We start from the raw sequence: 15378 nt of genomic DNA, 5'->3' as shown, positions 1-15378 counted from the left end.
AATCCAGATAAAAATAGAGAAATGTAGAGCTACTCTGTTAGGGCTAAGGCGGGGTGTCCATAGGTCAGTTCAGTCACTTTCTTTTTTTCTACCTCCAAATCAGTCCCCTACTTTCCCAGCCCCCCAGCCATTACCCTAAGCATTTAAAGTAACTTCTTAAGGGCTTCTTGCAGCAGCTGGTTGGGGAGGGGTAGGGCGGTGGAAGAACATTGCATTTTGTTTCCTTCTAGCAGTGGCATTTTAAAAGTCTAATATTCAGTGAAGACAAGATGCAACAGGCTCAGCAAATTAAAATATCTGGGTTATTAAAAATATATCTTAAACATGACCCTAATTCTTGATATGTTTCTAACAACAGCTGGAGAAGCACAGTAGGACCGTAATCAGATCCCCACCAGGCCCATAGGAATGATATAACTAATAGAAGGTACAATTAGGTGGTTGCCAGGAGCTTGGGGAAGGGGAGCATGGGGAGTTACTGTTTAATGGGTACAGAGTTTCAGTTTTGCAAGATGAAAAGTAGATGGACCGTGGTGATGATAGCACATCAGTGTGAATGTACTTAATGCTAATGAATGTATGCTCAAAAATAGTTGGCAAATTTTAGATGGCAAATTTTATGTAATGTGTATTTTATCATATTTTTTAAAGGGCAGTGATTTCTGGAATATCATCCAGCCATTAAAAGTAATAGTCATTCAGATTTTGTAGCAACACAGATAAAAAGGCTTATGACAGTATGAAATTTTTTAAAATGAGGGCAAAAAAATTCAGTTAATATCTAAAATATATAAAGAACTCATACACTCAATAGCAAAAAAACATAAACCTGGTTTTAAAATGGGCTGAAGATCTGTATAGACATTTTCCAAGAAAAGACATACAGATGGTCAACAGGTACATGAACAGATGCTCAGCATCACTAGTCATCAAGCATATGCAAATCAAAACCACAATGACATACCACCCTACACCTGTTAGAATGGTTATTATTGAAAAGACAAGAAATAACAAGTGTTGGGGAGGATATGCAGAAAAGAGAACACTCACGCACTGTTGGTGAAAAAGTAAATTAGTACAGCCACTATGGAAACCTGTATGGAGGTTCTTCAAAAAATTAAAAATAGAACTACCATATGATCCAGCAATTCCACTTCTGGATATTTATCCAAAGAAATCAAAAACACTAACTCAAAAAGATATATGCACCCTCATGTTTATTGTAGCATTATTTACAGTAGCTGAGATATGGAAACAACCTAAGTGTCCATGGACAGATGAATGGATAAAGAAGTTGTGGCATCTATATACACAATGGAATACTACTCAGCCATAAAAAAGAAAGAAATGTTGCCATTTGCAACATGAATAGAGCTTGAGGGCATTATGCTAAGTGAAATAAGCCAGACAGAGAAAGACAAATACCATATGATCTCACTTATATGTAGAACCTTAAAAAAAAAAAGAAAAAGAAAAACAAGCTCATAGATTCAGAGACTAGATTGGTGATTGCAAGAGGTGAAGGGGATGAAAAGGTACAAACTTCCAGTTATAAAATAAATAAGGGATGTAATGTACAGCATGGTGACTATAGTTAATAATACTTATTGCATATTTGAAAGTTGCTGAGAGTAAATCTTAAAAGTCCTCATCATAAGAAAAAAAATTTCGTAACTATGTATGGTGATGAATGTTAACTAGAATTATTGTGATGATCATTTCACAATACATACAAATATTGAATCATTATGTTGTACACCTGAAACTAGTATAATGTTATATGTCAATTATACTTCACTAAAAAAAATTCTACATATGATTGTGATTATTTAAAGCAAATCTATAGAGATTAGCAGGAAATACACCAAAGTGCTAACAGAGGATGTGGTACACACTTTTTCCACACTCTGTTCTATATGTCAAAAAGTTTTATACAGGTAAAAACTTTCACAATGAAAAAAATGTTTCAAATATTTTTAAATGTTTAAAGCAAAGTAGATTTCTTTCTGACCATAGTGGTTTCTTCACATCACTTCATGTCCCTAGTAGACACACAGAGAAACAATTCACTAAAGAGTTATTGGGTTTTTTTCAAGTATTTACATATATTTATTGAGTGCTATTTAAGTACAGGGCACTATCCTAGATATTGGGGATATGGGTTGAACAAGAAAACGTCCCCACCATCATGGGACTGCCATCTAGTGAGGAAACACAGCTAATAAATAAACAAACAAACAAAAATATACTGGATATTGATAATGCAGGGAATTAAAATAAGTAATATAAAAAATAGTAGCATTTTTAGATTGGGAGATCAGGGAAGGCTCAAAGGATGTGAAATTTGAGCTCATATCTGAATGACAAGAATCAGACTTGGGAAGAGAGATGAGCAAGCCAATGCCAAGACCCTGAGCAAGAATAAACATGCCTGGTTTGAGGAACTGAAAGAGCCATTGTGTCTGGGGAGTACTGGGTAAGGGAGTGGTATGAGGTGAAGACATTGCCCCTTCCTTCAGGAACTTGTGATGAAATAGAACTTGCTAGTCCTATAGATAGTTCCTGACACTTCTCTTTTAGCATAAACTTTCAGATGACTTAAAATTTACAGTATTCTGCAAAGCAGAAAAGTCAAAACTTTTAAAAAAGAATTAAATCTCCATTTTTTTCCTGTAGACTATAGTTTCCTCATCTGTAATCAAAGGGATTGCATGGCAATGTTAGCCTCAGAGAGGAAGCAGATATTAATGCACATTCCATAGAACGAGTCCATGCTAAGAAATCCAAATTGTTCTCCAAAATCAAGGCTTACTTATCCTTCCCATACTCGAACTTCCCAGGTCCAATTCGAAGCAGACTGCCATTGAGCCACTTAGGAAAATGTCCCCGGACTCGAGCAGAGATGATCTGCGGAGTCTCCTCCACCGTGGTTAAAAGTGATGCAATACACGGAAGGCTCTTCCGCTTACTGAAAATCACTTTTTTCTCATGAGTATTTTCCACGTACTTCTTCAACACTGTGAAGAGGAAATCAAGAGCACAAAAATTTTACCAATCTTCTATGAACATTCCTGTTTCTCCATAGACAATAAACTCATCTACTGGTAAGAGAAGTATAAACCTAACACCAAATATAGTCCCCAAATTCCTCTCCTTCCTCATTCTCAGACCACCAACTCTTTGGTTCTCCATTTTTGAACCACAATAATCCTTTTTGTGTTCTTGCAGTACAAATCTGCCTAAGAATTAACTCAGGACTTTAGTTACCCCTATTGTCATTTCTCATAGTTGAACAATGCTGGTCTTTTCACAACACTGAATCTACATGCTAAGCATAGATGTACTAATAGCTACACATCATTGTTATAATAAAAAATACCCACCATTCAATATTATCATAATTACATTGACCTCAGTACTTTAGGTACACCAGAATGTGATCCCAAAGATTTCATAGTGGTTTATGAGAATTTAATAGGATCTGCAATTTAATTTCTGCTATTTTTTTAAAATTTTATTTATTTATTTAGTTTTGGCTGCGTTGGGTCTTTGTTGCTGTGCGCGGGCTTCCTCTAGCTGTGGTGAGCAGGGACTACTCTTCGTTGCAGTGCGTCGGCTTCTCATTGCGGTGGCATCTCTTGTTGTGGAGCACAGGCACTAGGCGCATGGGCTTCAGTAGTTGTGGCATGTGGGCTCAGTAGTTGTGGCACTCGGGCTTAGTTGCTCCACAGCATGTGGGATCTTCCTGGACCAGGGCTCAAACCCATGTCCCCTACATTGGCAGGCGGATTCTTAACCACTGCGCCACCAGGGGAGCCCCTAATTTCTGCTATTTTAATGGTACACACATGAATGAACATGGCATTTTCTAGGAAAAGGGTATCATAAATTAAATTATGCAGTGAAACCTGGTCTGAAATTACCTGAAATTCAAAAGCCACAAAAAAGTCATTATTTTATAATAGAGACCTGAAAATTATCCCTTTATTTCATATTTATTCAGTGTTCACAGGCAGTATTTCCTAACACAGAGGGGTGGTCAAGTACATAATTAATTAGATACTATAAAATATAGTCCTTTATTTTATTTCATAAAACTTTAACAGCGATGAAGTCTAAACTAGAAAACCTAACTAAAACATAGGGACACTATTGTTTTAGCAAAACATTTTATAATATTGTACCTATTATCCCACTTCTTTCAACTCTTTCAAAAATTGAGTTTAGAGCACTTGAGTCCTTCTACTTTCCTATAAGTAACAGTTTGGTCAAACCCAACTATTTCCTGATTTCCCAAAGAAAATTCACTTTCACCCGGAATGTCCTTCCCACTAATCTATCCCTAAGGAAATTTTATCTATTGTTCAAAGTCTACCTGAAATGCTATTTCCTTTAAGAGGCAGCATAGTGTAATACTTAAGAGTGTGGCCTAGGCTCTGACTGGCTCTAGAATGCTTGAGTTCAAATCTTGGCATTCCATTTTCCAAATAATTAGCCTTGAGGAAGACCACCTCTCTGTTCTGCTTCCTCCTTCTAGGATGGGAATAATAATAATCCTTATTGCTCCTAAGGCTATAAATAATAAACAAGTTAGGTTATATAAAGTTTTTAGAACATAGTAAATACTCAAAAAATTTTCTGTCTTTTTTTATAAATTTTTTTTTGATTGGATTGGGTCTTCGTTGCTGCATGCGGGCTTTCTCTAGTTGCGGTGAGCAGGGGCTACTCTTCATTGCAGTGCATGGGCTTCTCATTGCGGTGGCTTCTCCTGTTGCAGAGCACAGGCTCTAGGCACCTGAGTTTCAGTAATTGTGGCACAGTGGCTCAGTAGCTGTGGCTTGCGGGCTCTAGAGCACAAGCTCAGTAGTTGTGACGCACGGGCTTAGTTGCTCCATGGCATGTGGGATCTTCCCGGACCAGGGATCGAAACTGTGTCCCCTGCATTGGCAGGCAGATTCCCAACCACTTGGCCACCAGGGAAGTTCCTCAAACAATGTTACCTATTATTATTTATGTAGCTTTCAATGACCAATCAACAAGATGTAATATCTTCTTTCTTTGAATTATTTATTCATTCACAAAGTGATAGGCACTGCTGAGGGATAAAAAGTGTTAGAACTCAGATGTAAAGGAACTCACTGCCTAGGAAACAGACATACAAGTAGATCATTTATACTGTAGTCAGCGTTTTGTTTGAGCATTATTTCTCAAGGTCTGGCCTGGGGTCTACTTGTAACAGAAATACCTGGTGTTATTGCTAATGTGCAGATTCATGGACCCCACTCTGGACCTAATAAATCAGAATCTCTGAGGTAGGGCAAGCAGGTATTCTTAGGCATACTACAATAAAATTTGAGAGCCACAAGATTAGAGATATAAAGAGGATGCTTTGAAAACGTAGAAAAGGAAACCCTCTGGTATTTCTCTTACTACTTTTATTATTATTATGCATATTTATCTTATTTTCACTCTTAGATTAAAATAAGTTCCCTGAGGTCAGATCTTTTACTCCCCTTACTTAAGTAGAAGTAAACTGAATACCCTGATTGGGTATTTGTCTTAATAGAGATTCATGAACTTAAAACATTTTACATTTTAGAAAACATTTACATGTTTATATGTTCTGTACTCCATAGCATGCTGGTGGCAGTTTATTATATATTATTCATATTTTCCATAGTGCTTGATATTGTAGGCAACAGCTCCTTAAACCCCTTCCTATTCTTAGCTTCTGAGACATTGCACTTTTCTAACTTTCCTGCTTCCTCTTTGTTTGCTTTATGCCAGCTTCCTACTTACTAGCTAACAACCTTGGGCAAGTTACTAATCACTCTGAGCCTCAGATTTTTCAATGATAAAATGTGGATAATGAGAATAAAAGGCAGATAACACTTCCTGTTCAAGTCCATCATCATAATTAAATATAATAATAGTAGATAATTTCCAAAAGTTAATTCCCTTTATTGGTTCCTCTTCTTATCACCTCGTGAATGTGTTCCTAAAGTCTGACCTTGGACCTTTACTCTTTAACCTCAGCACTCTCCCTTGGTAATCTCATCTAGTCCCTTATTTTCACCAATTACTTCTTGCAGGTGACTCTCAACATGTCAAAAGAGAATTTTTCATTTTCTCCCTTCCAAATCAATTTTCCCACTTGCTAAATAACCTAGCTTCAAAATCTCTGTGGGCCTTGAATTTGTCTTCCTTCACTGTCCCCCTAACATTCAATAAGTGGTTAAATTCTGCTGATTATACCCACACAATGCCAGGAAGAGGACAAGGGGATGATATAGGGTAGCCATTATAAATTACTAGGGCTCAGAAGTTTGCAAGGGTGCCTGGGACAAATCCCTTGTAAAGATTTTTACCAGTCCACCTCTCCTGGGCAGCTCCCCCAATTTTTCTTCCAGCCTGAACCTGTTCTCATAAGCACTGATGCTTCATATTCTCTTGCCTAGCAGTAACTTCCTTTCTACTGTCATAATTTAGGTCCTCACAACCTCTTAGATGGATATTATCACAGCCTCTTAATTGAAACTAGATAGGGAAGCTATCATCTATGCCAGAGCTTCCTAATTGGTGGGCCTCTTGACTCCCTTAGCCCTTAGGATGGCCAGAGCCCCCATGTCAATCACCTCCAGCTCTACGCAGCTCATGGGGTTCCAAATCCCATCCAATTTACTCCAGTATGCAGTAAAAATATTATCATTTTCTATGTGAGCTATAACGTAAAAGCATTAGGGAGCACTGCTACTGAATTCATCTTCTAAGCACAGATCTGATTGTGTTGTATATTCCTCCATAAAACCTTTACTAATGACTCCTCACTGTCTACCAAATAAGGTCTGAACTACTTGGCCAGGCATTGATGAAGGCACTGTACAGTCTCACACCAACCTACCTGTCCAGTAATGCCTCTCATTAATACCTTCTCCTCCAGCCAAACTGACCACTCTCCAATCTCTTCTCATCATAACCGTATACCTGTCTTCACCTAGGATATTTCTCATCTACTTAAGGTGATGCACCCTTCAAGATGCAGTGCCCACGTCACCAGCTTCATAAACACAATATCCCCATTTCATATAGTAAGAACTGATTCTCCTTAGTCTGAAATCACACAGCATCTCTTTTAGCTCTCTTACGGCATTTGTCTTACTTCACCTAGTGTGATAAAGATGAATTTACTTTAGGACTTCTACTACAAGTATTCCTTAAGTACAGGGTCTTGTTTTTGTCTCCACCCCATTACCTAACACATTGCCTTACATAGAGCAAGCACTACATTATTGAATTAAATAATTTATTTTTTTATTTTTCATTTTTTTGCAGCCCTGAAATTGAGCATTTATTCTGAAATCAGATGCATTTTTTAATAAAATATATTTTATATACTGCCCCTTTCTCAAAAGAAAGCAGCAAGACTCAGCAATTAATTATCCAAACCTAATGAGGGAAACGTTCACAAGTGACTGCAGCCTGATATTTATCAGAAAGATATAACAGCCTGGGCAGTTGTTATTTTCCCTCTTCAGGTGCCATCCTCCCATAAAGCAGGTTTCAAGAACAATGGGAATGTGTGGTTGAAGGACAATGAGGTTTTTTTCTTGTTTTTTGTTTTGTTTTGTTTTTGAATTTTATTTATTTTTTATACAGCAGGTTCTTATTAGTTATCCATCTTATACATATTAGTGTATATATGTCAATCCCAATCTCCCAATTCATCACCACCACCCCCGAATTAAATAATTTTAACGTTTTTAGTGCATATCAGTACGATGTCTAATAGCTCTATATCAGCCAATTTCAAGAATAAAATCATGTAAGTTAGTAGATACAATAGAAAGCTACAAAACAATAAACAGAGGTTTTAAGGCAGTCCCCCAGAATGCAAACAGAAGAACCAAACATTTACATTAGAACATGTAGCAGTGATTTTCAAATGAGAAAATTCTAAATAGTGAATATTCTTCCTATTGCAGATCCAAGAGAATTCCTAAACCCTGAATTCCACCCCTTTATGTTGTATAAAATATACAAACAGAAAGGCTGTTTCCCTGACAACAAGTAAACAAATCCTGACTCAATCTTCTTTAACTCCCAGCTCTGCAGTGCTGCCGCCTGTATCTGCTCCACACAGATTGGAAAACTTCAGAAGCCCCTAGTATTCTTCAGGAAAGAGGCACAGAGATCTAAGTTCAGGCTGGTAGAAAAAGGAGAAAGAGGAAGAGGAAGGGGCAAATCCCCTACCTGGAATCCAGTGTACTATCACAGAAAGGAAACCAGTTACAATGGTAGAAAGTTTGCTGACAAAATGTAGAAAGATTTGAAAAAACATCTTTGTATTGAGTTCAGTAGCAGCAGATCCTGTGATTCCCAAATCCTCACACGGACTGGCAGTGAAACACTCACTTCCTGGGTTGTCCCTGGCTCACTGACAGAATAGAAGGGGGTGGGGATTAAAGGGCAGGACTTCAAAATGCCTGCAACCGCTCTTAGTCTCATTTCCAGAACAAGTATCCCAACAACCTGTCTATAGTAAGTTGCTGTTAGAAATACTGAAATTGGACCACCAATAGTGGTCTCCCTCCCTAAACTTTCCTCTTTCAAATCTGTCCTCACACTACAATTAAGTCAGTTGATCCAGGGGATCAATTTCATTACGCCACTCCTCTCCTCTGAATGATTCAGATCTCCTCTTCCTTTACAGAATAAAGTCCAAATTTAATCTGTCAACAAAGGACTTTACAATCTGCCCACAACGTATCTTTCATCCTTTGTCTCTCTGCCTTTCTAGCATTTCACCTTTCCTTTTCTATTCACTTAATTTGCAAAACATTCTCTAATCATCTAGTATGACTACAGCCCTGTGAAGGTATACCCTTAAAAAACTAATAACCATTTATCATTTTATTAATTTAACAAACATTTCTGAGCTCCAATGTATCAAATACTGTGCTACAAATTGAGAACAGATTCTGTCCTGCTCTCTAGCAGTTTAGATGATACACTATTCCCCTTTGTGAATTCTCAGCCCAGTAAAATGACTTACCACGTTTTTGTTCTTCTGTGCCTCTGAACAAATTTTTCCCTGCCTGAAATATCCTCCTCTCTTTTTAAAAAACCCATTTCAAAATCTACCTATCTGACCCCCTTGCCAAAGCCTTCTAGTAACTCCCACTAGAAGGAGTTAATAGCAGTGCCACAGAAATACTTTTAACATTGACATATCATGTCTTCCTAGCAAAGACACGTAAGTGTATTTCAAGAAAAGAATGATTACACAGGGAGATCAGCTCGGTGCCTTGTGACCACCTAGAGAGGTGGGATAGGGAGGGTGGGAGGCAGACGCAGGAGGGAGGAGATATGGGGATATATGTATACGTATAGCTGATTCACTTTGTTATACAGCAGAAACTAACACACCATCGTAAAGCAATTATGCTCCAATACAGATGTTAAAAAAAAAAAGAGTGGCTAAACTTGTCAGAAGGGAGAACAGAGTATCTTAAACTATTCTGTACTCCCCACAGTGTCTAGCAGATCATGATGTACAAAGAGACTCAATATATATTTTGATTTGTAATTAGTGAAAAATAATTTATAAACTTATGAAATCTTATTGAAATGAGTGATAAGTATAAATTAAAGGGCAAATATATTCCTGCAATAGCATATTTCCAGTTGTGAGATAATTATTCTCATGTGGATGGTACCAAAGACATCCAATTTGATTAAAAAATAAGCATTAATTAGGCTTTCAGGAACTTTTTCCCCAGGAGGTAGCTGTTCTGACCAGTAAACACACTGTGACTAAATATCAGTTCCCTAGTCTTATACACACCCAATGAAATGATCAAATTTAACCTGCACAGGGAAAAGCCAGATGCTGAACAATGGTGACACTATCAAGATATAACAAATATAATACGAAATCCACTCTGAAACAATGTTAGCCTTATCTTTCACACTAATAACAAATGCTTAGAAAAAAAATAACTCAAGAACATTTCTTAATGATGATGGGCCAGCAGAGTCATCTTCGTATTTAAACATTAAATAACTCTAAGGTAACAGAATAACTCAAGATCAAGCTGATTTGTCGTATCAACTCAGAGACAGTCTTCCTGTTGCACTCAGTATTTAAAAATCTCATTTATATGGATGGACCTAGACTCTGTCATACAGAGTGAAGTAAGTCAGAAAGAGAAAAACAAATACCGTATGCTAACACATATACATGGAATCTAAAAAAAAAAGGTTCTGAAGAACCCAGAGGCAGGACAGGAATAAAGACACAGATGTAGAGAATGGACTTGAGGACATGGGAAGGGGGAAGGGTAAGCTGGGACGAAGTGAGAGAGTGGCATGGAAATATATACACTACCAAATGTAAAACAGATAGCTAGTGGGAAGCAGCCGCATAGCACAGGGAGATCAGCTCAGTACTTTGTGACCACCTAGAGGGGTGGGACAGAGAGAGTGGGAGGGAGAAGCAAGAGGGAGGGGACATGGGGATATATGTATATGTATAGATGATTCACTTTGTTATACAACAGAAATTAACACAACAATGTAAAGCAATTATACTCCAATAAAGATGTTTAAAATTTTTTTAATAAAAAATTTAAAAAATCCCATTTCTAAGCTTCATTGACCTCCAACCTATCCTGTGACGTTAACATATCCCTCTACAAACCAAATAATTTTTTCCACTTAATAACCAATACTTTTAGTAAATATTCTTTTATTTCACTGTTTTCAGTGCTTTCTTGTATGAATATTTATTATATGTGGTATATATGCCTTAAAATAGTAATTTGATGAAATGAGATTTTAACATTTAGAAGGCATCAAGGCAAACATGCTGTCCACCTGAGGAATACCAAATTCCCTGTAGTACTGCCTGTAAATATGTCCAAATTTGTGATCGCTTATATAGGCAAAATATACAAATAATAGATTGAATTATCTGTATGACTGAACAATTGGTGCTGTGATTTTTAAAAATCTGATCAATATAGCTATCACATATAATTATATAACATAAAAAGTTTTCAATAAAATCATAGCAGTACCTTCCAACAAAGGGAGGATTTTTTCAGCTAGATAAATATTAGAGATTTCCTAGTCCGAATTCAATTTCTGAATTATAATAGGATTGAAATGACTCACTGAGATTGACTTGTTTAAACAATCTCTTTACTTCTGGACCACTAATCTTTATCCTATACCACACAGCTAGCTGCTAAGGCTTCTAAATATACTTCATTAACTGTACCATTGATATGGCTGATGTGTAAAAAAGTCAATTCACATAAAGTTCTGGTTAGTAATTTCTGGTTTTTATTTTACCACAAGACAATAATTTTAAACCAAATTTTTATTAGCAATGTATAATAATAATAGTGAAAATAATCAAATGGTAATATTAAATAGCAATAGCACAGTTTAACTACATATTGAGAAACTGGACAAATTACTTTTGGGTTTTAATTTTTTTCAATGCTGACCATGAAAAACATCTTAAAACTATTCCAAAGCTATCTATCTGCTATTTAAACAAAATATTCTAGAAGAAAAAGTGCAATATTGTTAAATATTATCGAATTAACTCACTAAGTCTTCTTTTAGAAATTTAAGAAAGGTTAGGAGGTTTAAGAAAAAAAAAGAAGAGGATCCATATACAACTTAAACAGTTTACGCTTTTATAAAATATGACAAATATTTGACTCTCAAAAGAAAAGCTATGTATCATATTAATGTCCAGCTTAATGCCCCTTTTAAATCGAGAAAAGAAATTTAAGGAGTTTCCCCTTCTATATTTAAGGTATACATTTTCTTAACAACTGGAGAGCATTCAGAGCACAAATGTCATTCTTTTATCACAACAATAATGGGCTTAAATTCTCAGCTTATTTTAAGTACACAATTTTATCTGTGTAGTGTGTTTGCAATCACTGTAAACCTCTGTCTCAGGAGCTCTCTTTTCTGTATTAGAAAGTTTTCAATAGTATTGGCTTCTTTGAAGAGTCCATCTATCTCGTCAATATAAGATGCATCTACTGCTGCTCTCTCACTAATGGGGAAAAGAAGTTTTACATTAAACTAAATAGTCATAACATCTAAACACACTATCATAGTGACGTGTTCTATTGTGCTATATTTGTTAGCTATTTCATTTAAATGGCTTTGTACATCAAAAAGCTTCATTAATTTATAAACACTGCTCAGTAAAAGTTAAATTAGTTCCACAAATATTTTTGACTACTCAAAGTCCCTTGACACAGCAGAATGTGTATCTTACACATTATAATTCTAATATTAAACTATATACATTATCTTAACAGCCACACAAACTATTATTCAAATACAGTGACTGTCCAGTAGTTTTAAAAAGCACCTTATAAAACACGATAGTCTCAGGCCAATAGAATATTTAAATTCAGCCTTCAAATGTATATTGATAACATTTAAACATTTCATAAATATATTTATCTTTAATATCACTCTATTATTATGGTTAACTTCACCAAATGGTATCTTTCTGAAAGTTTTTTCATAAAATTTTAAGTGTTTTATCATCTATTGATAATTAGAGAACAAAATATATCCAGCCTTGTTTCAGCTCTGAGAGTATCAAAACAAAAGATGTTTAGTGGAAATGGTAGTCTTTGAAATTAAACAACTAATCTATTATAAGAAACTGAGGTAGAATAAAAAATTTCAAAATTATAATTACTAGATAGGTTTTGTAGCCCATGCACTAAACTTCCCATTACGGAGTTTCCAGAAGAAAACTTCTGTGTTTAAAATAAAGACTCAAGAGAATATACTATAAGTACTTGCCTTAAGATCTCTGCATATGTAGACAACATTAGATTAATTTCCTTGCTCATATCTGTTCAAAAATAAATCACTAAGTTAACTATAATAAACTTTCCATATTATAGTATCAATGTATAGAAATACAAGCACTTTATAGATCACCATTCAAATCTTTCTCCAGGGCTTCATCTTTATAAAATAGTCCAGAGCTTTCAGAGAAAGAAGAATCTGATTTTCCAAGAGAGGACAGTTGTGGACTAGCTGGCATTTGAGGCTAATAGAAGAAAGTAGAGAAAATACGTAAATTGCTAGCAAGATGCTTAAGATATATACATTGTTAAAAAAAAAAAAAGCAAATAAAACTTCTTTCAGAAAAAAGCAAACATGCTGGAAATTATATACTCTTGTGTCCTGATTAGTTATTTGTAATTTTATTAACCAGGAAACTTTTAGGCCCAACTTTGTTCAACATAGTAATTTTATTATGTGTTTAGACTTTGAAAATAGTATTAATCCCCTGATGAAAAAGTTTCCTGTATCTTGAGCCAGCAGATGTTTTCCATAGCAAAAGAGCAAGACTTTCCTTTGGATAACAGCCATATGCTTGCAAATTTTTGCAAGATAACATAATCTTTAAGGGAACAATGTTCCAAATGTAAACAGATCAATTGGTGGGGTAGTGGTGAAGAAGAGCAGGATACAGCGCTTTTTTCAAAAATATCAGCAAGTATAGTACCTAGGTATCCTACTTAGATATCAAAATAATTATGTAAAGTCTTATGTATTATACAGGCTTGAACCCAATTCTGTCTCTAGATCACAAATTACCACAAAGAAACCTCCCAATAGTTTCCTGGAGGCCTATACTTAGTGAAAAGGCAGCTGGAGTCAACATAGTTCCTGCTGGGACAATCCCAGCTCTGGGAATAGGAAGACACTAAATTCCATTTATCAGTAGAATTATCTTAAATGAAAAAAAATTGAGAAGTTTATAAAATAAAAGAGTAAGACTCCACAAGCACAAAGATTACCTCCAACTCTCTTGGTCTCTTGCAATTTCTAGTATCAGGTTTTACAAGGGGACTGGCCATCATATTCTGGAGGCAAGAGCTGCAAAGTTTAGAGCAATGTCAATTTTAGGTACAAACTCATGCTGCAGCTCTCTTGAATCCTTCCCTTTCTTTCCACTCCTCCTGCCACTGTTAGTTTGGGCTCTCATTATTTGTCACTTACCTAACCTACTCAAATTCTCCCTTCTCTGTTTCATTCTACCAACTGCTGTTTGGGCAGTCTTTCAAAACTCTGATGACTGCATTCCCTTAACTCAAAACACCTTCCCTTGACCATTCATTGCTCCAGACTAAGCTCAAATTCTACGGTAGAGCATCCAAAGTCATACATCACCTGGGCCAGCCTACCATCCCCATGATTTTCTTCTACTCCCGCTATATACAGTCAGCCAAGCCTGTCTCTTTGGCCCTTTCTGCCTTGTCTCAGGATTCATTCAGGATTTTTCAGCCTTCACAAAATCTTCACGTTGAAACAAATCTTACAGTTCATCTAATTCAATCTCAGTTTTACAGATGGGAAAACAGAGGCAGAGATAGTTGACCAAATTCAAACATGTAAAACTGGGCCAGACTAGAACCAAGATCTCTTCTAGTCTAAAAGAGACTTCTGTTTCCACTGTCCTATCTTACCTTCATAGAGCATCACATTTTACTTTTAAATTACTTTCCCATAAATTCTGAAGATAATTTCCCTGGGAGTGGGAAAGATTACGTTTAAACTTGAAAAATGTTGAAACCTAGAATGGTATAGTCTCTACACGCTAACAGATAAGGATCTCTGTCTACACTCAAGTTATCATTTACTTCGCTTGCTTTTTGAGAAACTCTGCTGACCTGGAAAATTGTAATGAATCTGTTTGCTTAGTCATGTATAATATTCATATATATGACAGAAAGACAGCAACAACAAATAATAAAGATGTCTGTCTAGTACGTTCCATATAGTGCTCCTACGTTCCTGTCAGTACCTTTCTAGCATATAAATTTAAGCGCTATAACGGTAAGACGTAGAAAATACTACACATGCACAGTCGTGCTCACTCTGCCTTGGGAAGTTTGAGACTGTTTCAGAGAAGCGAACACGAGAGTGGTTCTCGTCTCCCTTCCTCTTTTTCTCTTCCCTTTTCCTTTCACACCTCTTCTCGCCTCTCTCACAGTAAAAGAACATGCATGTATGTCGAATCAAAACTCTTCTCATTAGGTAATTCTGCTTCTGTAAAAACAGATTTTCTGTCATAGTTTAAGCCCTCAGCTGAATCAAGGCCTGGTCTAGAGGCTGGGCCTCCACCTGTGACAAATACCGTCCACAGCCACCGACCCCGGCTGTGCAATCTGAGGCGCTGGTGCCTTCGTCATTACCAAGCACTACCCCCAGGCCTTGTGCAGCCGTTTTCTCCTCACCTTCTCTTTCCTCCCACCGCCATCTCGGCCTCCCAGGCCATCCCACCTATCTTGCTTCTCACTTCCCGCCGCGCCCCTC

The 15378-nt window shown here is 36.5% G+C and overlaps 2 protein-coding genes across 3 annotated transcripts in view; both read right to left on the bottom strand.

The window, feature by feature from the left end:
• The window catches only part of BCO2 (beta-carotene oxygenase 2), a 44912-nt gene extending 36531 nt beyond the window's left edge, over positions 1–8381 (bottom strand). For both annotated transcript variants that reach the window (XM_082627951.1, XM_082627952.1), the window contains exons 1-2: positions 8251–8381; positions 2813–3017 (exon numbers count right to left, since the gene is read on the bottom strand). In XM_082627951.1, coding sequence (XP_082484077.1) covers positions 2813–3017; positions 8251–8338 — 293 coding nt within the window. In that variant the 5' untranslated portion in view covers positions 8339–8381. The remainder of the gene's footprint in view (positions 1–2812; positions 3018–8250) is intronic.
• Positions 8382–11934: 3553 nt separating this feature from the next.
• TEX12 (testis expressed 12) lies at positions 11935–13931 on the bottom strand (the record flags this gene model as incomplete). The annotated part of the gene is made up of 4 exons (XM_082627953.1): positions 13860–13931; positions 12991–13102; positions 12846–12901; positions 11935–12075 (listed from the first exon to the last, which is right to left on the bottom strand). The coding sequence occupies exons 1-4, from the start codon at positions 13920–13922 to the stop codon at positions 11935–11937; spliced, it is 372 nt and encodes a 123-aa protein (XP_082484079.1). The 5' UTR covers positions 13923–13931.
• Between the last annotated feature and the right edge of the window lie 1447 nt (positions 13932–15378).

This window comes from Mesoplodon mirus, assembly GCF_964341445.2.
Source record: "Mesoplodon mirus genome assembly, chromosome: 7".
NCBI classification, from domain to species: Eukaryota; Metazoa; Chordata; class Mammalia; order Artiodactyla; family Ziphiidae; genus Mesoplodon; species Mesoplodon mirus.
This window is presented reverse-complemented; position numbering and strand designations above follow the sequence as displayed.